Raw genomic sequence first — 21,680 nt, forward strand, 5'->3', positions numbered from 1 at the left:
TACCTGAGACATAGTAGATTCTGCTTCAGTATCTTATTTTTACTCTGTGTGTCTCCCTGTTTTAAATGTGTTTCTTCTAGACAGTATATCTTGTGGTTCTGTTTTTTAATCCACTCTGCTATCCATTTCCATTTTATGGGTGAGTTTATCCCATTTGTACTCCCAGTTATGATTACTAATTATGTTTCCCTCCATTTTATGGCCTCCCTCTTTATTATTCTCTCTCTCCTTCCTTTTTTTCTCTGTTCACAGATGTTTTGTTTTTGATGACTGATCCCCCAATTCACCTTCCATTTTGTTTATCCCTTCCTCCCTTTCTCTCCCTACCCTTCTACTTCCCTAGAGGGTAGGGTAGTTTTTTTTTTTTTTAATCCTTACCTTCTGTCTTAGAATCAATACTGTCTATTGGTTCCAAGGCAGAAGAGTGGTAAGGGCTAAGCAATGGAGGTAAAGTGACTTGTGCAGAGTCACATAGCTAGGAAGTGTCTGAGGCCAAATTTGAACCTAGGACCTCCCATCTCTAGGCCTGGCTCTCAATCCACTAAGCTACCCAAGTGCCCCATAAAATAGGTTTGTATAGCTGACTGAATATGGGTGTTACTCCTACTTAAAACTAGTTCTGATGAATATAAGATTCAATCCTAGCCACTTCCCCCTCCCCATCTTCTCCTCCACTGTATTTGCCACTTATAAGCCTCTTAAGGAGAGGTAGTTTATTCCCTTTTATCTCTTTTTTGCTCTTCTCCCCATGCGTTCCTCTTTCTGTAATCGTTAAATTATGAGGCTATTAGTAACTTTAATAGCTTTATTACTTCAAAGTAGTGATAGTAAACAGATGGAAATGTAGGAAAGAGGTAGAGAGTTGCTTAGCTTACTACTTTATTTGTAGCCATGATGGATTGAAGCTCACCATCAACATGGGTTCCTTCAGGTTCCAAGCTCCAGTCAGAAGAGAGTGATATCTCAGGAACCAATAAATAATTTGCCTGGGATCATGGGGGGGGGGGGATGGGGGGGGAAAGGGCGGGAAGTACCTGCGGGATCTGTCTCATTGGTTTCAACTTCCTTTCTCTGAGGGTTTCTCTATACTTGCACATCACAGTGGTAAGTGTCCTCCGGGTCATTGATTAATGACGTCAAACAAAGAAACATAATGGGGAGATAAATTCCCTTCCAACATCTCCCATCCCTTTTTTTTTTTTATATCAGCCCATCTTATTTACCTTCTGTTTTTCTTTTTATGTATACTCCTTTTAATTGCTTTAATAGTCATAAAATTCTTAAGCATCTTAGGTACTTTAGGCATCTTATATACTTAAAGTACTTTACCTTTCTCAAGTATCATAGATATCCATAATTAGTTCAATTGTCATCTTCCCAGGTACAAATGTACTCAATTTAACCTTTGAAAAACCCTAAGCGTTATCACTTTACCTTTTTATGCTTCTCTTGTGTGTTGAATTTGCCCATCACATTTTCTTTTCAGTTCAGTTTTTTTGTTTGTTTGTTTGCTAGGAAAAGCCTGAAATTCCTCTATTTCATTATACATTGATTTTTTTCCCCTTGCAGGTTTATGCTCAGTTTTGCTGGATAAGTAATTCAGAGTTATAGCCATAGATCCTTTGCCTTTTAGAATATCATATTCCAAACCTTCTAGTCCTTTAATGTAGAAGCTACTAGATCCTATATGATTCTGACTGTGGCTCCTTGATACGAATTATTTCTTTCTGGCAACTTGTATAACTTTTTGTACTATAGTTTGGCCTAGAAGTTCTGGATTATGTCTATAATGGTAATGCAATATTTTATTTTGAGATATCTTTTAGTAGACTCAACATTTCTTTTTCTTTTTTTTTCAAGGATATGAGGGAGTTTTTCCTTGATGATTTCTTGCCATATGCTATTTAGGCACTTTTTTAAAAATTGTGACTTTCAGGTTTTCTGATGATTCTTAGTTTATCTTTCCTCTGTTTATTTTCCAGGTTGGTTGTTTTTCCAGTGTGATATATTAGATTTTCTTCTATCTTTTCATTCTTTTAATTTTGTCTTATTGTTTCCTAATTTTCTTTTTCCTAGAGTTTTTGTGTTTCCTTTTCCATTTGACCATTTCCTTTAAGGTATTTTTGTGCCTGCCCTCCCTTTTGCCCTATTCTAGATTTTAGGGAGTTGATTTCTTCAGTGGATTTCCCTAGCTATTGAGCTTTACTGTCAATTCTCTTGTTTGGTTTTTTAAGTTATTTTCAAGTTATTACATGGGTTCTTTTAAAGTCTGACATCCTTTTACCTTTTCCTTTGATGTTTCATATATTTCCTTTCCAGCATTGTTGCCCTCTTCTGAGTTTGCATTTTGGTCTTCCCTATCACTAACATAATTTTCTAAGGTCAGGGTTTATTTCTTTGTTTTGCCTTTGCTCGTTTTTCTGGTTATTATTTTTTTCTATTACCTTATCTATCTGTTGAGGTTCTTTTGTGTTCTTGGAGTAGGGGTCACACAGCTTCAAGTTTGCAGGGTATTCTTCTCTAGTACTTGGGATAGAAATGGCTGTCCTTGTTTCTCATAGTGTATCTGTTGAGGTGATGACCCTGCTAGTTTGCTCTGGGGAAGTTTGCAGCTATTTTGTTCAGGTATATTCAGCACCCCATGCTAACAATATCGCTGTGGTTTTTTGGGTTGTCTGCTTCCCACTCCATTGCTTCCCTGTTCCTGCTAAGAGACCTAGGCTGGGCAGTTCTCCTGCTCTGGCCTCCACCACCTTAGGCACTTTGTTGCCACATGGGAATGAATATGGTTACTATAGTTACAGTTCTCTCTCTCTCTCTCTCTCTCTCTCTCTCTCTCTCTCTCACTCTCTCTCTCTCTCTGCTTCCTTATAGTCCTAGACCTCTGCTTCTCTGTGAGAATTTGTAGATTTCCTGCCTTCTCTGATTTCTATACCTGTGTGGAATGGCTCAGGCTGGGCTTCTTACTCTTCTGCAGCTTCATTGTCTCTGATGGAGATGCCTCATGTAGGACTGCTTCAATTTCTGCTGATTCTTATAGATGCTCTACTGCCTAGGCTGCTTTCTCCTTTTACCCCAGTGAGATGTGTTCCTCCAGGGTTCTTTGTTTTTAGGAAATGTATTTTCTTTTTGTGGATATCTAGAATGATTGGCAGAGTGAAGAATGCTCCATCATCTTAGCTCTCAATATTTTCAAACTTTTTAATATATTGGTGGATTACATTTATTTTTTCTTTCTCTTTTTAAAATCTCTTAATATGGGATGACAATCTAGGAAAGGTCAAAAATGGACAGTAGGGAACTTTTTAGTGATATAAAAAAACACAAATGAAATCAGTAAAAAAAAATTAATGAGAAAAAATTTAAAGCTTTAGGGAATTATCTTTTGTATCTTTGGGGAGGGGAAACTATATTTTCTTTGTCCACAAGAGGTCCTGCTATAATCAGAAAAACAAAATCAATTCTAAAACCTATGCAAAAATATTTTTAATGGAAAAAATCCCAAAACTTCAGAGTTTGTTAACTTATGGCTGATCAAGAATATCCTCTCTAATATCCCTAATAAATTGCCATTAAATCTTAGCCTAAATTGTGTAGTGGAATAAATTTCATTACCTCTTATAGTACTCATTCCCTTTTGGAAAACAATAATTGTTTTTATTTAAACTTTAAGAATGAGATGGAAATTTATCTTTGTGCCACATGTGCTCATTGCTACTAGTTTAAACTTCTGGTACTATTCAAAGAAAGTATGGTCCTTCTTTCATGATAGTGCTTTAAATACCTAAAGACAACTATCATATCCCAACTGTCCTGTAATGTCTGTGATGTACCATATAGAATGAAATATAGAAGAGCAAAGACATGAAATAGAGTAAGAGATGTTTTATTCCCTAAAATCCTACCAATTCTCCTAAAGATAAATAGTCAAAGAATATGAACCAACAGTTCTCAAAAGAATTTCAAGATATTCATAACCACGTGAAAAAATGCTTCACATCACAAAAAAATAAGAGAAATATGAATCAAGATAACTTTGAAGTTCCAACCTGCCCCTTCAAAAATTACTTAAAATTATAATCAATATTAGAGGGGTTGTAGAATGATAGGTACACTAATACATTGTTGGCAGAGTTACAAAATGTTATAATTATTTTGGAAAGAAATGAGGAATTGTGGAAATTAAGTAACTAAGATATCATACCCTTTGAACAATTACTGGATTTTTATCTATTGAAAAGAAGAAAGTTCTTATGTTACCATTTATAATAGCATTTTTTTTTGTAATTACAAAGATTTTGAAGCAAAGTGATTTGATTGGGTAATGTTTTAACAAACTGTAGATGGAACAGAATGGAATGTAACATTATTATGCTGTAAGACAAGATAAATGTGATCAATACAGAGAAGCATGAAAAGATCTACATGAATTGATGCAAAATGAAGTAAGCAGAGTCAAGTAAACCATAAACATAACTATAATAAGTGGGAAAACAACCAGATAGCAAAAATTTCAAACATGAATGAAAAAAATTATAAAACCCAACCATGACTAAATAGATAGAACAAGATAGTCTCAATTCTCCCCTTCTAGGGATATGGGATATCCATAGCTATAACACATTGCACGCATTTTTGCTCTTTCTCAATGCATCAATTAATTATGCTGATTTTTTCATCTTTAAAAAATATTATTTCTTATATAGGTTGGCTCTCTTGGGGGGGAACAGGAGTGGGGTTTACTGTAATTTTTTTTAAAAAATAACTTACCTTCTATCTTGGAATCAATATTATGTAATGGTTCCAAGGTAGAAGAGGCTAGGCAAGGTAGAAGAGGTAAGGGCTAGGCAATGGGGGTCAAGTGACTTGCCCAGGGTCATATAGCTAGGAAGTGTCTGAGACCAGATTTGACTCTAGGACCTCCCATCTCTAGACCTGGCTCTCAATCCACTGAGCCACCAAGATGCCCCCTACTGTAAGATTTTGTAAGTAATACAAGATATCATTAAAAACTAATTTTTTAAAACTCAGACCAAACTGCTTTATAAATTTTATAATTTAACACCCTTAATGAAATTTAGTTTCTTTAAACTTAACAGCTAGGTGGCAAAGTAAATTCCTATTTTGAAGAGTGTGACACTGGAGAAGTCACTTAACTTTTTGCCTAGGTTTCTTCATCTGTAAAACGAACTAGAGAAGGAAATGGAGAACCACTCCAGTATGTCTGCCAAGAAAACCCCAAATGGTGTCACAGAGTCAAACAAACTGAAAGACTGAAATTGCACTGGAAATATTAACATGGAGTATTACATTGAAACATAGTGGAATGCCTCTCAGTCTAAAACAATCTCCTATTCTGCTAATTTTGGTATGAGTTAAATAATAAAATTAAATTTATCTTTTAAAACATGTGGTTTAGAATCTCAGCAGTAAATTCAAGAGAAGTGTGTTAAGTCTTTATACCTCTTCATAATAACTCAATAAAGCACTCAGACTCATTGTTCGGATGCTCCTCATCCCCCCCACCCCCCCCACTAGAAACTCTGTTTCTTACTTCATCTTGAAGATGATAGTGAGTTTTTAACTTATTTACCTGCAACCAGGCATTCACATTACTTCATAGCCTCCAGTTTCAAACCAAGCAGCTTGATCTACAATCATTTCCCTCACTTTATTAATATCCTTTCTCCCTCCAGAACTTTGAACCCTGTGATCAAGCAGTTGTTTTTCTTCTGTGTTTCTACTCCCACAGTTCTTCCTCTGGATGTGAATAGTGCTCTTTCTCATAAGTCCATCAGAATTGTCCTGGATCATTGCATTGCTGCTAGTAGAGAAGTCCATTACATTCCATTGTGCCACAATATATTAGTCTCTGTGTACAATGTTCTGCTGGTTCTGCTCCTTTCATTCTGCATCAGTTCCTGGAGGTTGTTCCAGTCCCCATGGAATTCCTCCAGTTCATTATTCCTTTGAGCACCATGATGAGTATTCCATCACCAACAGATACTGCAATTTGTTCAGTCATTCCCCAATTGGAGGGTATCCCTTCATTTTCCATTTTTTTTGCCACCACAAAGAGCACAGCTACAAATCATATGTATTTTTTCATTAAAATATGAGGCAAGATGGTCAGTTGAGAGGTTTGAGAGAGGAGCAAACTATGGAAATTTTGAAGAGGGATGAAATGGTATGATAAATGAGATAATTAATTAGGGATGTAGTAAAAGGTTGCTTTGCCAAAATGAGGGCCTAGTTGAGGTTATGTAACATAAGTCTGTAGTGAACCCAGTTGGCATGGTTTCATGGTTTTCTCCAGCTTTGTTCATCCACATATGAGTAGGAATGAAGGCAGCAGATGGTGGGAGTAATCCAAGGCTGAGGCTTGGCAGAGTAGGATCAACAATACAATAGGAAGCAAAAGCCTCAAGAACAATATAGGCTTGAATTGATTCACCAAAGTGTTAAGATGGAGCAGGAAGGAGACTATAGCTAGGGCAGGGGTGATGACCTTGAGAACTGAGAGGTTGATGGACTAAGGTCATGGTATGTATTAAGAACAAGGTTTGGGGTTGCAAGGCAGAGGGAGAGATGGAATGAAAATAGATTGTGATCAGAAAAGAAAATTTCAGAGTTCATGAACATGGAAGTGGTATATATTTGTGTGTGAAGGCAAGATCAAAGGTATGACCATCTTTGTGTGTGGCTGACATGGAATGGAGGAGCAGGGCATGTGAAATTAAGTAAAATTAAGAAATTAAGTAAGGTAAGAGTGGGGGACTGTTGGTATATATTGAAGTCCTCTGGCATGAAGGCAGGAGATGAATGGAAAGAATGTGAATTAGGACCTAAGGAAAAGAGTGCTCTGGAAAAACAGAGATCCTACCAAATTCCTTTCTTTATACAAATATGGTTCTTATTACTAAACCAAGGAAAAACAAATTAGAGAAAGAAAACTATAAACCACGCCTCACTAAAGTATATTGCTACAAAAATATAAGTAAAATATTAGTAAGCTGAGACAGCTACATATTGAAAAGACTATACATTATGACCAGTTTACATTATTAGTAAATAATGTAATCTTTATTCAATATGAGGAAAATTATAAATTTAGTAGACTTTATCAATAACAAAAATAATCATTTCATTTTATTATACCAATATATACAGAAAAATATTTTCATAAGATACAATACCCATTTCTATTAAAAATACTAAAGAATAGAACTTAAATTTTTTTTTACAACCTTTACCTTCCATCTTAGAATCAATAACGTTTATTGGTTCAAAGCAGAAAAGCAGTAAGGACCAGGCAATGGAAGTTAAGTGATTTGCCCAGGGTCACATAGCTAGGAAGTATTTGGGGTCACATTTGAACCTAGGACCTCTTATCTCCAGGCCTGACTCCCTATCCATTGATAGTTAGGTAACTACCCCTGGCATCCTGGGCTATCACCAGTTGCGATTTTTAATCTTTCAACTGGATTTCTATGACTCTGGAAGGGAGAGTGAGGCTGATGACTTTGTGCAACTCTGCCTGACTTAGATCTAATTCACAAGGGATTTCACTGGTTTTCTTCCAAATGAAGGAACAACAACAGGTAGGTAGCAAATGTATACTGCACAATATTTGGCAAACCCAAAGACCCCATGTACTAATGTAAAGACTCACTGTTCAATAAAAAATTCCTTAATAAGGTTTATGTCAAGATCTCATAGTAAATTTACAAAAAAAAACTTTAAAAAGATAAATCTATCTTTCTAAAAGATAATGTTGAAACAGGATAAGTTTTCATTACCATATAAGGGATAGAAAAGATCACAGAAGGTAAAATAAAAAAATATTTATCACAAACAATTGAGGTTTTTGTACAAACAAAATAAATATGATAGTTAAAATTTTAAGGGAAATGGTAAACTGGGGGAAAATCTTAGAAGCTATTTTCTTTGATAAACCTCTTGAATTTAAGATACAGAAGGAATGGATTCAAATATATAAGAGCTATTCCTCAATTGATAACTGGGCAAAGGATATTAACAGGTACTTCTCAAAGAAAGAATTCCAAGCTATCAAAAGCCATGTGAGAAAATGTTCCAAATCACTAATGATAGGAGAAATGCATATTAAACCAACTCAAGGTTTCCAGCAAGAAAGTTGGCAAAGATGACATTAAAAACGAAAAGACAGTTGTTGGGGATACATTTTAATGAAGCTGTGAATAAGTCTAATCATTTTGAAAAGCAATTTGTAACTATGTCCTAAAAGTCAATGATTTGGTGATGTTGTAAGAAATCCAGAAAAGAGAAAAAATATTAATATGTACAAAATAAATATAACAGCTCTTTTTACTGCAGCAAAAGACTTGACAATAAAGGAAATGCTTATCAATTGAGGAATGGTTGACCAAGTTATGGTATATATGGATATTATTATGCCACAAGAAATAATAAAAAGGATTGTTACAGAGAAACTTTTTAAGATTTGTATGAACTAATGAGGAATGAAGTAAGCAGAACCAGGGCAATTTAAATAATATTAGAAATAATGATGGCACTGGTCATGGTCATCTGCCTCCTAATTCTAATCTCTGATCTTTGCATTATAGCATCTTTCAGTTTCTGTTGCAAACTGTTTAGTATTTATTTCTGGTTACTACAAGAATATGTAAAAAATAGACTCGAATACAGGACTACAATCCCCATGAGTCTTTGCTCCACTTCCCCAGAATGCCTTGTAATCTCACCTGGGCCGAGATCGAGAAGATATTTAAGCAAAGGCTTTTGAAGGGCTCGGCCCCTTTTTGGACTTCCGTTTTTGGAGCAGAGGCGTCTCTTCCATGATGTGAGGTTATTTTGTCTAGGCCTCTGGCCTAGGCACATGTTTCTTACTTGTATATTCTTAATCTTTAACCTTTAATAAACCTCTAAAAAATATATACTCCTTGCAGAGAGAAACTAATTTCTACCTGCCTCAGTCTCCCCCTCTCCCCTAAATTTTAATCTTTACAGTTTGGCTAACCACTACGGGAAAAAGAACTTTCAGTCTTCTGATTTCTTTTCTGATCTTAAATTCAGTTTTAATAGCTAGTACCTAGAAAGCGGCCCCACCGCTTCCTGCCTGCAGCCTGCAGCCCTGATCATCCTCACCTGGTACCTGGTCCCGGCCTTGCCCACCCCCGCAGCCGCTCCTGCTCCTGGCCTCTCACCGGCCCGCTGCCTGCCTATTTCTGTGCCCCAGACCCAGGAGCCCGACCCAGCCGGCTCATCACCCAGATCCTTGGAGCAGATCGCTCAGGACTCATTGCGACCAGCTGGTAACAGTATTGGCCACGTGGGCGGAGGGGAGAGACCAGAGGGAAAGGAGATTTTCCCTTAGGCTAAGCCTAAGCTCTGGGGGTATTGGCCACAGGGGGATCAGAGAGGGGAAAGACAGAAAAGACTAAGAGATAAGAAACAGACTTTTCAAACAGAAACCTAAAAAGCAATGGGCTGTTTAAAAGGATTTTTGACTCTTCTGGCAGTTTCATTGATTTTACCTGCCTGTCTGGGAGCAGACTCAGCCCAAAGATTCAACTTTAATTTTGGGGAGGAAAATGGGTGGCCCAGCGAACTGGAAGCCAGGCCCAGAGACGGGAGGTCTCTAGTTAAAATCTGGCCTCCGATGCTTCCCAGCTGTGGGGCCCTGGACGGATCCCTTGAACCCCGTAGCCTAGCCTTTACTACTCTACCTTCGGACAATAGACATTTAAATGGATAATTAAAAACAAACAAACAAGAAAAAACAACCCAAGGAACTTTGAAGAGACTAAAGGCTCTAAGGCATTTCAGACTCCAATGGTTTATTAAAAAACCTCTGTATTCTATTGCATTTTTTGTTTAAGGTTTAACTTTGTGATTTTAAGTTCATATATTACTGGATTGAATATTATTCTGTGAACTGAAGGTTGATTGAATTTATTTTGAATGTACTGAGTTTTGAAATTCTGTTGTTTTTCCCCTATAACTGTTGAACAAATATTGTGAATAAGCCCATATATGAAAAAACAGCTTTTTTCTATTTTGCTGAGGATAGATGGACTTCAGAACTGGTTATAATTGTATTAACAACCTTTGGAATTTTAATGTGCTAAATACCTCAAATGATTTGATTTTAAGGGTTTTTTAAATATGATTTTTGGAATTTATTTTAACAATCTGGTTATTTTTGCCTGCCCCTACCACGAGGTAAGGCCCATTACAGTAGCTGAAGTGAAATGTATTTTATAACCCCCAACCTTCCCACATGTGAATGGAAGTTGGGCAGTTAATTTCAGGGCATTTGTACCCTTGGGAAAAGCCTCCAAGAACAAGGAGCACCCCTTTATTTATGCTCTTCAGCTCACTATTTTACTTCTACCAGAATGATATATAGATTTCTTGATTATGTTCTTAACCCAAGATGAGTTTTACTTTGTTTAAAAATATGTTTAAATACCAAGGTTGAAGGATTGCTATGTTTGTAAAAATTGTGACAAATGTCCATCAATTCATAGGTTTTAAAAATGTCATACAGCAACTTATGTGAAATGTGAAAGTGTGTTTGTTTGCTATTGTAATTAATTGGGCTATTGAGAATTTTGGGGATTTTGATATCTACATATTTGTACTACTGTATTTTTAAAAATGAAAAATTGTTAACCTTGTTCAATTCATTTGCCTTCTACTCACAGTGATCATGGCCAGATACAAAGAGGAAATGGATCTCATTTTTTGGTGAGAAAGCCTTGTATTTTATATTTTCTTAACTGACACAGAGTGTCAATGGTTATAAGCTATACTTTTGAATTTTTTAAAGCTCTTTTTTTATTATATTTTTCTTGCATGTGCAATATACTTTTTCAGTTTTTTTTATTATTTTTTCTCTCCTTTTTATATTTGAAGCACATGTCACCAGTATTAAGATTTTCTTTAACTTTTTGACTTTTCAGTGCTACAAGTTTGAAATACATTTGCTAATGCATGCCCTAGAAAGCTTGTGACTATAAAAATTATGCCACTAATTATTTAAATAAATTATGGGACTTTGCTTAATGATTCTGTCTGATTCTAGGACAAGATATACACAAAAGAGCCACTGCATAGTGCCAATAGAGCATAAGGTCAAAGAGACCAACCAATCCTGGAGAAATTGACGTCACTTTGAGCCTAGACAAAGAGGACTTGAACGTGTTTGGGGTTCGAGGTTGCGGCTGTTTAACATGTGTTAAAAGCAGGTCTTCCTTGTTCCACATTCTACCAAGTACCTCAAACTTGGCTCCCGGAACCTTGGCTTATATACCCTGGTCCCCTTTTCTGCCTCTCATAGTGTGGTAACTTTCTGTAGTCCTGGCTACTGACTGGGTAAATGCATCATTGCTTAGATCATTTTAATTGGGCCCTGATTCAAGGACCTATTATAGATTTATTTTTCTTCTACTTGGAATTTTTACACATAAGACTTTGATAGTCTATATTTTCATCCAGAAATTTTTCTTTTCTTTTGGATTTTCTGATGTCTTTTTAATATTTCTTGCCAATTGATTCATATACCTCATACCTCAGCCATGCATCCCTAACTGATTCTGAATCTTTCAATCACCCACAACACGGGGGAATGTAAAAATATCATTACTTAAATTGCAAGTTTAAATTCCTTTTGAGAAGAATTTTAGGTAAAGAAGATGCTACCTCTCTGAATCCAGAACTGAACTGTTGGAGAAGCCACCATGAAGAAGCCTCCAGACCACAAGTTGCACAAAATTGAACTTTGGGTGTAGTTGATTGAACATTTATTTGTATGTATACTTTTATGCCAAAGGGGACTGCCCCCTAACGGCTTTTTGTCAATGTGTTCAGAAATTATTGGTTTTATTTTTTTTTCTCTTATCCTCACACTATTGTAATCTTTTAAGTTTATTATGTTTTTATGATCCTTTTGGGGAAAAATTAATTTTTCCACAAATGATCACACGGGGGGATGTAAAAAATAGACTCGAATACAGGACTACAATCCCCATGAGCCTTTGCTCCACTTCCCCAGAATGCCTTGTAATCTCACCTGGGCCGAGATCGAGAAGATATTTAAGCAAAGGCTTTTGAAGGGCTCGGCCCCTTTTTGGACTTCCGTTTTTGGAGCAGAGGCGTCTCTTCCATGATGTGAGGTTATTTTGTCTAGGCCTCTGGCCTAGGCACATGTTTCTTACTTGTATATTCTTAATCTTTAACCTTTAATAAACCTCTAAAAAATATATACTCCTTGCAGAGAGAAACTAATTTCTACCTGCCTCAGTCTCCCCCTCTCCCCTAAATTTTAATCTTTACAAATAGCATTTGTGAAAAATATATTTATAAACAGTTTAATGTCTTTTATATGACCAGAAATTTTCTTTCAAAAAGAAAACTATAAAAGTTTTATGATTGCTGGGTGAACTGATGCACACCAAGGATCCCTGATATCAAGGAGATTTGAGATTAGTGGATAACTTGAGAGGCAAATTCTGAACTGAAGTAGGGCTGAAAGCAGATTGGATATCTGTTCTATTTGGCATCAATGTGAAGATATCTGGGGCTGGTAGGAGGGGGCTCACGGAACCATAAGGAACCAAGGAGGGGTGAATTTGGCCTATGTGGGGAAAAGAACATCAAATCATTAGGGCCAATTAACACTAGAATCAGACTCATGAGTAATTGTTTTTTCTGGGTAGGGTGACCCAAAGGGAAGGAAGGAAAATGGAGGAGTCAGAATTACTTATATCACAATTTAATTTATTGACCTGGGCAAACAGTGATTCTTGTCTGCCGATAAAATTATTTAAATAAAACAAGTTATTCCTCCATAATTAAGGCAGGTGCTTCCTTTTAATTGTTTTGCATCAAATCCAAAGAACATTTCATTGTCAATTAAAATTAATTTCACCCCAAGGTCCTGAAATTTCCAGGCCACAAAAAATTCTTAATAATTTTACAAATTGAATTTATAACATATTAACAAAATAATAGGATGTAATCTATAAATCTCCTTATTGTGAAATCTGACAAACGTGTGGAAACCTTTGTCTCTTGCATAGGAAAATGTGCCTATCGTAAAAGATTTATCTTCACCCCAGTAATCCCTACCATAGCTATATTTGTTATAGTTTTTCCTGGATTTAAAATGTTCCAAAGTCAACATTTAACACATAATCTATTTGATGTTTTGTTAATGAATTCTATCTTGATAGCATTATTGCAATTCATATTATGTAGTATTTTCTGGCTTTTACATCTCTTTTGAACATCCCATCAAGCATTATTCCCACTCCTTCCTCTCCCACTCTATTTTATTGATGAGGAAATGGAAGCTGAGAGAGTGACTTTTTTTTAAAGAGTTTACAGGGAGTAAGGAGTAAAATAAAAAATTTGAGTTCTTTTGACATCCCTGCCAATACTCATTTCAGTAGAGCAGAGTTACCTCCTCATAAATCTGCAAGTTCCTCTTCTGGAGAAAAGATTACAAGGAGTATTTGTACATTTTTTAAAATATAAAACTCCATTGCAAAAGTCCATTCCAACTTCATCCTTTCAAAGCTATTATTGAAAAAAATGCATAGAATATGTAGCTGTGCAAAATTGGAAAATCCTTTTTTTAACTATTCTGGAATTTAGCTACTTCCTAGGAGGGCATCTGGGGCTCAGAAAACACCTGCTTTTCTCAGAAATGTTCTACCAAACTGATTTCTGTTTCTCAATAGGAGAAATATAGAAATCCAGAATCCAAATATTTTCCAACCTTTAGGTTGTACTTCACCCTAAAAGGTTTTTGGAAAAACTCAACTTCAAAAACTAGTGGACCTAGGGTACAAAGCGTAATAAACTTCGTTTTTCAAAGGTCCATACCTGATATACATGTGATGTATATCAACTAGAGAATTCAGATCCCTTAGCTAATTTTATCGTTTCTCCTTTAACGTATGGTGTTTGACTGCAGGGATGAAATTAAAAGGACCATACTCTAAAACCCTAAAGCCAATCAAACGGAGTTTATCATTCTAGTTTGAGAGCAAGAGTTGGACTCTTGCCCAAACTGCTTGCGAGCCCTATTGTTGAAATCGTGTATCAAAGTTAAAACAAAGAATATACAGTCTTTAACCTAGGAGACTGTCGCCTGCGCCTAGGGCACCCCAATCCAATTGCACTTTGGAAACGTGTGCAAGTGGAGACATTCAACTGCAATAACAGATTGGATGAAAGAAAAGAGTAATACAATTGTTCCATCCTGCGCCCCCCCCCCCAAACCATCAGTAAATCCCCACCCTAGTGGCAGGTGGACAGTGTTGCTATGAAGAAAAAGAATCAATTGTCTAAACTCCAAACTGCCACACGCCAGACCTCCACTATTGTATGCTTTCAATAGAAATGCAAACGAGCAGCGTGTGCCATCCACAATCTGCTCCACTAAGACTCATTATTTATTCAGGGCTTGTGCGGATTTTGGTAAAGTTTTCGAGAACATTTCAACCTCAGTCCCTATTTATACTTTTAAACGTGCTTTACAAATGCCAATTTTTGATCCTTAAGAATTGGAGGTCAAGCAGCAAACAGGTTTTCAATTTCTGAAATCTAGAAATAATATTTCAAATTTTATTTTACTATTATTTCCCTATTAAGTGAAACACTCAGGAAAGGTAAGATTTGCCCGAAAAATATTTTTACTAAGATCCTATTTATTTTTTATAAACAACAATTTTATTAGCCAACCCCAATTTTACTTTTCTTTCCGTTTTCTGATTTAAGAGAGAGATTAAATTTACAGGCTCCAGTCTGCCTAGTAACAGCATAACAAAAGCAGCAGATTTGAGGCATTGTAATCCCTCACCCCCTCCATTCGCAAACACCTCCCCTTCCCCCCCAAACACACACGTGGCCTTCTGGCACGAGTCGTCCAGCCTACAGCCTTATTACCATTATAATACTCTCCTGCCTCAGCCAATCAGTGTAAGGAACTCCACCAGCTGTCTTCTCTGCAGTCAGAAAGAACATAAAGAGGCTCCTGAGGAGACTCCTCTAGCATTTTACTTGGTTACCAAAGCTTGCTCTGTCTGCCGGGATCTTATCCATTGAGTAAAGAGCAGCCAGGAGCTTCTTCTTCTCTTCTTTGTGGATAACTTTTTCCCCTCTCTCCTACTGAATCATGACTCTGGAAGAAATCCACAGCCAGGAGACGGTTACCGAAAGCACCAATAGGTAATTATCAACTAGCAGCTGCTATGAGAGAAAAGGAATCCCTTTAAGTAGACTGTAGCCAGAGCAAACGCCTGTAGAGCTGGTAGTGAGTTTTTAGAGCCAGAGCATTCCAACTTCTGCAGCTGAGGACGGCTCTCTACTGACCTTTCAAGTGCCTTTTTTTTTTTTTGGTCTCTGTTGGATGCACACGCCAGACACTTGTATTCAAATAGCTCTGTCTGATTATTTCGCTCTTAGAGAGAGAGAGAGAGAGAGAGAGAGAGAGAGAGAGAGAGAGAGAGAGAGAGAGAGAGAGAGAGACTGACTCTTTCTAGATATATATTTAAAAAGTCGTTAATTTATTTGCGTGTTTGTTTGTTTGTTTTTGGTAGGGCTGGTAGCCACTGAGGTTTAGGAGGAATTAGAAAGTGGCGGAATTGGTTTTATGTTGTGGGACAGTCGGGGGGCGGGGGGGAGGACCTCCAGGGGAAAGGCTGTAGGGAACATCCCCAGTGGTAACTTGTTGGGAAGGAGATTTGGGAATTTACACGTCTCCGAGGCTTTAGGATTTTTCTCCCCTCCCTCTCTTTCTGATCCTTCTCTCACCCGCGTGCCCTCTTATGCTGTGCCTTATAGGATGCAGAGCGCCAGGAAGGCGCTGAATGAGTTGCTGCTGTCTGCCCAACGCCAAAGCTGTCTCACTGCAGGAGTTTATGAGTCTGCTAAAGTCATGAATATGTGAGTATCCTGTTTGGTAGTCCCAGGGACAGTTTGTTTGTTTGTTTGTTTGTTTGTTTGTTTTTTAACTGAAGTGTGAAGTGGGGAATTATTGCCAGACTACCCAAAGGGAACCGCAGAAATTGGAAAAAGTTTAATTGTTGTATTCTTTGTTTTTGACATCCAGGGTCTAACTTTCTCATCTAACTTTTCTCTCGCCCTCCATTCAGCGATCCAGATAATGTGACTTTTTGTGTCCTGGCTGCGGATGAGGAAGATGAAGGTGACATTGCTCTGCAAATTCACTTCACTCTCATCCAGGCTTTCTGTTGTGAAAACGACATCGACATTGTTCGAGTCAACAATATCCAGAAGCTGGCGGAGATCATAGGTGCTAATGAGGATTCTGGGGAGCCCCAAGACCTACACTGCATCTTAATCACAGTAAGTATCTTTAGATCCTGTCCATTCTCCCTCTCCCAACATCAAAGATAAATGGATGGATGTTAGAGTAAAATTTCACTGTAGAGTAAAATGCCTGAATATTTCCCCTTTTCCTCTTTATTGCAGAATCCCAATGAGAATTCCTGTAAAGATCCAGCTTTGGAAAAACTAAGCTTGTTCTGTGAAGAGAGCCGAAATGTAAATGACTGGGTACCCACTATCACACTGCCTGAATGAGTCTGATAGCCCAAAGGACTGGGGAGAGCCCTAAAACCTTTGTTGTCTTATCAACTTGGTGCTAGACACCTGGGCAAACCAAGCAACCGGTGGCTGATTCTGTAGATTAGCATGGAGGAGAAATCCAGAATTGAGCTGCTTGGAACAGCATACAGTGGGCTGTTGCCAAGAAGAGAGCTGTGTAAGTGATTGGTTAGAGTGCACCTTACAGTGTGCCTCTGTAGTGCTTGGGCACTGGAGAAGATGGCTTACGTTGGAGCTGAAAGAATACTGGAAGTTTACAAATCAGATGAAAACTGCCTTGGATAAGGAGAACAGGTTGAGGAATGAAAAAGCTACCAGAAGTTGAAACTGAGCTGTTCAGCAAAAAAGAAGGGAAACACTGGCCAGGTCGTGGACCTTTGACCTTGCTAGAAATGACAACTAAACTTTATTGACCAAGGACCTCTGCACTGCATTTTTCAAAACTGATTATTGCAGTAATCTTAAATGAAGTAGTGCCATTTATGAAGCAATAATGTTGGAAGTTTACAATAATAAACTCATTGAAAATTAAGTATCTTATTTGTATGTTTTGTATTGGGGAGGTAAAACAAGAGTTCCAAAAGCATTACACAACATAAGGCAATTTAATCTCTATTTTGTGGCTTGCTTTGGCAAATCGAGCAAACTATTTCAGGAAAGAACAAGATTAATTTCCTACTTTTCCATATAAGAAATACAAATATTATAAGTTTGTAACTCATTGGAGATCGTGCAAATAAATGTTTTCTATTCAATTTTATAAGCTGACCTTTTGACTTCTCTCTATTCTTTGCTACAACTGGTTATCTCAGTGTCTGGCACTGCATACTAAATAAGCTCTGCTTTTGTGGTAGGTAGCCTTTGTATTCTCTTTGAGTGATATGATAGGCTATTCCCTAAGGAAATATTTGTGTCAGTAAGCAACTGGGAATATTAAACACATCTAGAAATTATTATAAAGGCAGCTTTATTAAATATTACATTTGATATCTGCAGATGCTTTTTAAAAATTTTTGTTTTTAAACTTTTTTTTCATTTAGCCAAACATTTCTCTGCCTTTGATCATTCTCCCCACTCCCATTAAAAAGGGGGGGGGGGTCACAAATTTTCCTAGTGAAGAAGCAAAACAAAATTTCACATTGTCCATGTACCCATGTTTATTCTGCATCCTGAGTCCATCACTTTCAGGAGGTGGATAACATGCTTTATCATTAGTCATCTGGAGTCTTGATTGGTCATTGTTTTGATCAAGGCCCTGAAGTATTTTCAAAGTTGTTTGTCTTTACAATGTTGAATAACTTCATTGGAGCATGAATTACTCAATATTGTTCTGTCATTATGGTAACTAAACAAAGATTTGAGCAAAATGATGAGGCATTCCATAGACATGATTAATTAGTCATCTGCTATAACAATTTTGACTTTTCCTCTTTTTCATATAAAGGGCCATTATTCACAAACCTATTTATAGCCTTACAGGATTACTTTTTTTTTCAAGTTCCTTTTTTTAAAAGAATGTGGGATTTGGTTTAGTCTCAACATTGGTGTAGGATTTTCTGGTTTGAAAGTGTTGCTACATAAATTCAATTTGGAAACAGCTGTAACTTATGGTCTTAAGAGAATTTTGTAGTGTTACTGAGAAGGTAAATGACTGATCCATGGTCACAGAGTCAGTATGCCACATACCTCTGAACGGAGGTACCCCTGACTTCAGTCAATGAGCTCCTCAGAAGATTTGAAAGAAGATATATGGTTGTGGAGCAATCTGACAAAAATTTAGTTTTATGTTAGGCTAACATGATGGCAGATATTCATGTACTAATGACACTAGTCTCAGGGCCTTCAGTGGGGGATGCTGTCAATGGGCTTTGCTTAAGACTGCTTCGGCGGAACAGATGGAAGAAACCAATAAGAAGGTTCAAAGGCTGAGAGGGCGACGCAGCAAAGCATGTGGAGTGCTTAGGGCGTGTTTGGAGCACAAAAGAAACACAGCCATCCAATGCAGCTGAGGAAGTCTCCAGGTAGTGATTTTTCGTGCCACTGGACCCAGGCTTCCAATGCCGAGAGTGGGACTGTCTCTGTGCATTGACTTTTCCACTTAAATCTTCATGCACAAGTGTCTTTGTGCACAAAAACATACAAAGACAATAGTCATCCTCGGTTACCGAGAGACTACTACTACTACTACTACTACTACTACTACTACTACCTTGTCAGGAATGAATATTCATTCATAAGAGACAAGTGCACAAGATGCTTGAGAGCTCTGCTTGTCTGTTTTTCAATAAAGATGGTTCAACTACTCACTCTGTTAGATCTGGGAATCTAGGTTAGACTTTGAATTGTTTGGGTGATACAGTATTTGAGATGTCAAATTTCAAAGTATGAGTGGAAAACAACTGAATAATCTAAAATTGTCATTTTATCATCATTAGCAATGGTTCCTTTTTTAAAATTATATAAGGATGGATATAATGTACTAAGGTACACAAATACCTTTCTTTTATTGAGATATTTATTTGATCAAAGTCTACAGAAAATTTAGTTTAGATTTATTAAATCTATTCAGGCTTTGGACTTATTTTGACATTTAGTACTAGAATACATGGAGGATCTGAAATTTGGTCAGCATAGGGGACCACAGATTTAAGAACAATTTCCACTAATGCAGACTTTATAACCTGTTTATGGCAATAGAAAAGTATTAGGGACTTGCATGAGAGAGATTTCAGTCACAGAGCTATTAAGTTACAGAGGCAAGAAATGAACTCAGGTTTTTCTAAATTCAAGTCCAGAAGTCTTTTCTACTATTATAACACAGCCTCTTGGGTTTCCATGATTTAGGAGAGGAGGAGGATTCTCAATGATAGATGGTTTATGCATGTTCAGCAGCTTCCTGGCATTTAAGACCAACCATGTGGGTACTTTTAAAAATGGCCAGTGGTTTGAGGGCTAAGATGGTGAGTAGAAGGAAACAATGTAGCTCAAACCTAATAAACAGTCTAATAACTCACAGTAAAATAACACACCTTAGATAAATCATAAATATAACTTAGATCCTCTCAGAGATGAAAGTGAAATATTTAAGAAAGCTATGAACCAGATATCCCATGGTAGGAAAGTAAAAGTGAAAAGTGAGAAACTTTTCCCTTTTAAAAGTCCCAAAGGCCTCAGCAGGAAGAATTTCCCCAAGGAACTAAAGTGAAACTGACTTTATTTCTCAGGTAAAGAATACTCAGTCTGATAGCTGATTAAAAACCAAAAGTCCCAGAAGAATTAAAGTGAAATTAACATACATTGGAGGCAAAGTTTTAAAAAAAATCAAACCAGAAATTAAGAGGAAGAGGAATGGAAAGTATGAAGAAAAAATAAAGCCTTTAGTTAAATTGAGTCAATTAAAAAAAATAAAAAAGGTTGTGTAACAGAAAAGGAGCTTAAGACACCCTTGACGCCATGGCGGCTTCCGCACTGGTGCTTCGCTCAGACAGGACCAGAGGATAAGGCGAGGCTGCCTGCACGGCAGTGGCTGAGGCCCCAATGAGAAAGTATTGTAGAACATCCTGGAGTCAACAATGAATGGACAGTTGGATTTAAGTGGAAAGCTAGTTATTAAAGCTCAGCTTGGGGAAGATATTCGGAGAATTCCTATTCATAATGAAGGCATTGCCTATGATGAATTAGTGTTGATGCAAAGAGTTTTCCGGGGAAAACTTTTGAGTAATGATGAAGTGACTATAAAGATGAAGATGGAGATCTTATAACAATTTGCAATAGTTCTGATCTTTCATTTGCAATTCCGTGTAGCAGGATATTAAAACTGACACTTTGTTAATGGGTAGCCAAGGCCTCTTGAATCAAGTATCTCTGTAGAGAACCGAGAGAACTTCGAAACAAAGTGGATCATCTGTTGGACTGTTTAGAACCACCTGTTGAACCTGGACCTTCTACCAGTCTCCCGGATAATGATACTGTGGATAGTAGGGAAGAAAAACCTGCCACTTCTGATTCTTCAGGCAAACAATCTACCCAAGTGATGGCAGCAAGTATGTCTGCTTTTGATCCATTAAAAAATCAGAATGAAATGAACAAAAACGTCACGTCAGCATTTGGTCTGACAGATGATCAACCTCAGCAGTACCAGGCCAGCAATTACCCTGCACAGAATTACACTACTCAAGCTTCTCAGCCTACTAATTATGCCCCTGCCTCTCAACCTGGAATGGCTCAAAGTCAACCAGGTGCCTATCAGCCAAGACAGGGCTACACTCCACCTCCTGGAAGTACTATGACCCCTCCTCCAAGTGGGCCTAACCCTTATGCACATAATCACCCTCCTTTCACTCAGAGCTATACTCAGCCTGGACCTGGTTATCCATAAGGAAAATCAGCTGCTTCTTACAGCTATTAGCTATTTTCCATCCCATCAGACTTCAATACTACTTTTAATTTGTATTAAAGTTCAGAAAGAAAAAAAAAAGACAGAGCATTCTTTATGGTATCACTGTTGCTGTTAATTGAAAGTATAATTTGCTGGAATAAAAGACCAAAATGGGGAGAGGAATAATAAGAAAATATTAAAATTTAAAAAGAAAAGGCAATAGTATGCAATAACAATGAAAGAGGATTATAGGGAAGGAAAAGCATAAGCAAATAGAATTGAAGAAAACTAACAACTATCATAATTATAATTACAACTGAGAAGAACTCACATTTAAAACAGAAGAAATTAGCAGAAGGGATTAGAAAGCAAAATCCAATGATATGCCCTTTCAAAAACACATTTGAAAAAAGCATAGATAGATTTAAAATAAGGTATTAGAACAATATATAATATCCTTCAGCTAAGCATAAAAAAATTCAGGAATAGTAATTATGATTTCAGATAAGTTAACAAAGATAGGCTTAACCAAAAGAGGGAATTAAATTTTCCTGAAAGATAACACAATGAATTTATTTCAGTACTTACTATAGTTGCACCTAATAGAATAACTTCTAAGGAAAAATTAAACTAATCACAAAGGGGAATAAAGAGCTATAAT

General features: G+C 37.0%; 1 protein-coding gene and 1 pseudogene across 1 annotated transcript; both read left to right on the forward strand.

The window, feature by feature from the left end:
* Positions 1-15,014: 15,014 nt before the first annotated feature.
* On the forward strand, positions 15,015-17,173 carry GADD45G (growth arrest and DNA damage inducible gamma). The gene is made up of 4 exons (XM_001362401.4): positions 15,015-15,240; positions 15,856-15,957; positions 16,167-16,380; positions 16,507-17,173. The coding sequence occupies exons 1-4, from the start codon at positions 15,188-15,190 to the stop codon at positions 16,615-16,617; spliced, it is 480 nt and encodes a 159-aa protein (XP_001362438.1). The 5' UTR covers positions 15,015-15,187; the 3' UTR covers positions 16,618-17,173.
* A 2,985-nt stretch (positions 17,174-20,158) lies between these two features.
* LOC100010634 (protein TFG-like) lies at positions 20,159-21,081 on the forward strand (annotated as a pseudogene).
* Positions 21,082-21,680: the final 599 nt, after the last annotated feature.

Source organism: Monodelphis domestica, chromosome 3 (assembly GCF_027887165.1).
Source record: "Monodelphis domestica isolate mMonDom1 chromosome 3, mMonDom1.pri, whole genome shotgun sequence".
NCBI classification, from domain to species: domain Eukaryota; kingdom Metazoa; phylum Chordata; class Mammalia; order Didelphimorphia; family Didelphidae; genus Monodelphis; species Monodelphis domestica.

Excerpts from the sequence above, each read along its gene's own strand:
- GADD45G (XM_001362401.4), top strand. The coding sequence starts at position 15,188 with ATGACTCTGGAAGAAATCCACAGCCAGGAGACGGTTACCGAAAGCACC. Across the intron at positions 15,241-15,855 it reads GTTACCGAAAGCACCAATAG|GATGCAGAGCGCCAGGAAGG; the intron begins GTAATTATCAAC and ends TGTGCCTTATAG. Across the intron at positions 15,958-16,166 it reads TCTGCTAAAGTCATGAATAT|CGATCCAGATAATGTGACTT; the intron begins GTGAGTATCCTG and ends CCCTCCATTCAG.